Source organism: Prosopis cineraria, unplaced genomic scaffold (assembly GCF_029017545.1).
Source record: "Prosopis cineraria cultivar Desert tree isolate PC_DT_omini unplaced genomic scaffold, ASM2901754v1 PC836, whole genome shotgun sequence".
Taxonomy (NCBI): Eukaryota; Viridiplantae; Streptophyta; class Magnoliopsida; order Fabales; family Fabaceae; genus Prosopis; species Prosopis cineraria.
In genome coordinates this window covers 13,533-17,536 of record NW_026556161.1, presented here as the reverse complement: position 1 = coordinate 17,536, position 4,004 = coordinate 13,533, and the positions used below count along the sequence as shown (strand labels likewise).

Sequence of the window (4,004 nt, the reverse complement as noted above, 5' to 3'; positions counted from 1 at the left end):
TTATATATATCACATAATATAATCAATTATATTCAAAATTAATCATACTAATTAATTTTTTTCATAATCAATTGTATACAACTGAAATCTAAACACATCATGGTTTAGGTTTTGCATAATTGATTATATGGCATTATTAAGCACACGCTCCCAATACGGTTGAGAGATAACGAGATTACAACCATCTCTCATGGGTTGACTTTGGAGTTGCAGCTTTAGCCGTTCAGAGGGCCCTACTACTTGTACCTCTTGTAAGGAAGTCAGGGACCAAAGCTCGTTAGGGAGAGCAGTCAACCTCCGACACTCTGCGATGATCAAACATCTGAGGCATGGCATTACATCTTTACCTAATTCCCAGCGATAGAGCTCCAAATGTCTCATTTGAAACACTTCTAGTTGGGGAAACCCAGCAATGCAACAAAGCTCTAACTCAGATCTTGAGGCTATCAAAAACTCACATGAAGATAGTTTCAAAATTCTGAGGTTGGAAAGACTCCCCAAAGTCCTGATGACATCGTTACTTAAGTTCGTGTTCTTGCTCGAGATTGCTAGTTTGGTAAGGTTGAAAGGAAAGGCATTGACAGACGTTGGAATTTCTGGACAACCATAAATCGTCAATGCATTCAGATAATTGAGGTTTGGAAGGTTTTTCCACAATTGACCAAGCCCTTGTTTATGCTTGTTATCCTCATAGAAATGCAACCCCAATCTCCTTAGCTTTGGGAATACACCTTTCCCTATCAGAGACACAACAGCTGATTTTTTGTTTATGGCGACACAGGATAGGGTTTGTAGATTCCACATGATATTACTTTCTACATCTGGAAAATCAGGCAAGACCACAGGTCCAGCCGTATGAAGATGCCTCAGTCTCTTGAGCTTCCACATTCCACTGGTGAAGGGTATGGATATATTATAATGTGAACGCCCCAAGTCCAATGTTTCTAGATTCCAAAGATTGCATAGGAATTTAGGAATCTCCCTGACAAAAATTCGACCAAAGCTTGTCTCTATGTCTATTCTTAAGTACCTTAGATGCACGAACTTGTCCAAATGGGGAGGGATCTTATTACAGTGGTAAATAGGAAGCCCCAAATCCAACACTCGAACAAGCTGAAAACATTTCACAAGCCTTTTTGACTTGTTTGAATCAAGGTGGTAGTAGGAGTCTCGATAAAAGCAGAGCACAGAACGAGTACCAGAATGATCTTTGTTGCTTGAAACAAGATAATCAGACACGCTATATTGAATGGATAGCCTGCGAGGTTTGGTTTGCTCCAGAATGTCCACATCCCTACAAACTTCAAAAACCTTTTCCTCCTTGCTCTCAGATATGCAAAGTTCTCTTAGAAGATCATGGATACGACATGTCTTGATTCCCCCATCGCTTCTCCTTCTCCCTACTTGGATTAAGCTACGATCAATGAGCTCATCCAAGTAGTCCTCTGCAACATCCTCTGCAATTCTGGAACCATTATGAAGAATGAATCCTTCTGCAACCCATAGCTGGATCAAGCGTCTAACAGGAATCTCGTAATCTTCAGGAAACATGCCAAAATATAGAAAGCATGGCTTCAGTCTTCGAGGCAAGCTATCATAACTGAGTTTAAGTACTATATCCTGGACTTGGGTCTCTGGTTGGGTGAGATACGAGTTGACATGGCCCATGATCTTAGACCATTCTCGGAATGTCTTATCCTTGTTTGCCAGAATTCCTGCTAGCACCACAATGGAGATTGGCAAGCCACCACAACTTTTTACCATATGCTTACCTAGCGGCTCTAGATTTGAAGGCATGTCCTCTCCTCGGAACACCTTCTTTGAGAAAAGCTCCCAACTTTCTTCTTCATTAAGAAAAGGGAGATAGTAGGGAGGAGATGAGCTGGCATGAGAAGCCACCTCTTTCAAACGACTGGTAATCAAGATCCTACTGCTCTTATTGTAATCTGGAAAAGCACATTGTAGGTCATCCCAATGTTGAGGTTTCCATATGTCATCCAAGACTACAAGATACCTCTTCCCTTTTAAACACCCTCGCACCTTGTCTTTCAGTTCCTCCTCACTCAAACCATAATCATCCTCGAATTTAAGTTTGCCTTTGCCCTTTGATCTCTTCTTATGCTTGCTATTGCTGTTTTCATAACATGTATTTGCAGAGATTGACGTCAAGCATTTAAGAAGGGCGTGCAAAAGCTCTCTAGGTCTATAGTCGTTAGACACATAAACCCAAGCACGACAATCGAAGTAATTCTTGACATCATGACTGTTATAGATCTTACGAGCAAGAGTAGTTTTACCTAATCCGCCCATACCTAAAATGGACACCACATCAAGACGTGAAGCTCCTTGCTTGAGGCGATTGATTACTTCAGTTGAGTCATGGTGAAACCCCACCACATCTTCTTCCTCCACGTCCCTCCTACGCTTATGCAATAGTTGTAATTCCTCTGTTGAAGATCTTGCTGCTTCCTGGGTGTCGTATTTGATTCTGTTCTCATAAATCTGATTGATGGTGGCTTTAATATTGTCTATTTTCTCTGCAACATGGTGTAGCAGCTTTGCATGGTCAACGCCATGGAACATCCTGGACAACCAACTTCTCCTTCGGTATCTGGCAACGTTGGCAACAAAGGTGTCGATGACGTCCTCAGCTTCATGTGCGACATCTGTGATCTGACGCACAACCTCTTGTTCGATTTCCTTCTTCATCTTGTCCTGCTCGCAGCTCTTGAGGAAGACACTCATCATTCTGAGCTCGCTCTGAAGGGAATTCACTTTGTCCTCCACGCCACATAGCAAATGGGCTTCGTGTTGCACAAGCCGAGACAAGTTCTCCAGCACAAAACTTAGTAAGCTATCTGCCATGACGTCGTCTGTAGAATGAACCCTAGAACGGAGAAACAAATGAAGGAAATTTTGAAGCACAAGCATGGCAAATAAAGACGTTTGAGGATTTATTTATACGACTCTGTATTGCACTTCTACGAGGTTGCCTCGAAGACTTGGGGTCAAGAGTTTAATGATAACAGAGAAAAGGAAAAGCATGTGGGGTCTGAAAATGGAGGGAGGGTGGAAGCGTGTGGGTCCATCAAAGACTTTGGGCAGAGACTTCATAATGGAGGCCATTTTTGACAAGAAATTTAATAAGTTCAACTTTTTTTAAAAAATAATAATAAGAAGTGGGATTAAGATTTTTAAATTATTTTTTTCTTTATAAAAAATTTAATAAATAGGATCAATAGTATGGACAATTTAGGTTCAATATAAATGATTTAAATTTAATATTAAAAATTATCAAAAAAGTTAATATTAAATTTTTTTGGCCAAAAAAGTATATTTGAATATTATAAAAAAATTTAACATTAAATTTGGATCTGTGAAGATGGGGAGTGTAAGCAGAGCAAAGCCAAGACTTTGGGTTAAATTTGGGGTTTTGAAATGACAAAAGAAGCGTGTGGGTCCATCAAAGACTTTGGGCCAAGACTCCCTTTTTTTACCACCAGAGGGGCCATTTTAGACAAGAAATTTAATAAGTTCAATTTTTTTAATAAATAAGGAGTAGGATTGAAATTTTTAAATTAATTTTTCTTACTCTTTTCTCTTATATCTTATTTTTTAAAAAAATTATAATTTCTCTTGTTCATTTTAAAAAAAATTAAATTCGTTAAACCCTCCTATGTATTGTAACCAATCATTAGTACTTAGTGGTGTGTGTATACCCTCCTATGTATCAAGCATCATCTAAAAATACATTTTGATATATTTTATAATCACTAACCGATAAAATTATTTTATTTTAAATTAAAATTTTTAAATTACCCTTAAAAAGTGAGAGAGAGGAGACATAAAAAATAATATTATATAATTTATTTATTTTTTACTTTTAACTAATTGAGGGTTATGTTTGAAACTTTACTTATTTTTTTTATTTTATATTAGTATTAATGAGGTTGATAAAAATAATTTATAAATAAAACTGAAAAGAATCTGTTTGGGGGGGGGAA

General features: G+C 37.9%; 1 protein-coding gene across 1 annotated transcript; it reads right to left on the bottom strand.

Annotated features, from left to right (window-relative positions):
• On the bottom strand, window positions 1-2,937 carry LOC129298510 (putative disease resistance RPP13-like protein 3). Its single transcript, XM_054936926.1, has one exon. The coding sequence runs from the start codon at window positions 2,929-2,931 to the stop codon at window positions 124-126; it is 2,808 nt and encodes a 935-aa protein (XP_054792901.1). The 5' UTR covers window positions 2,932-2,937; the 3' UTR covers window positions 1-123.
• Window positions 2,938-4,004: the final 1,067 nt, after the last annotated feature.

Coding starts and splice junctions, on each gene's coding strand:
- LOC129298510 (XM_054936926.1), bottom strand. CDS start 2,931: ATGCTTGTGCTTCAAAATTTCCTTCATTTGTTTCTCCGTTCTAGGGTT.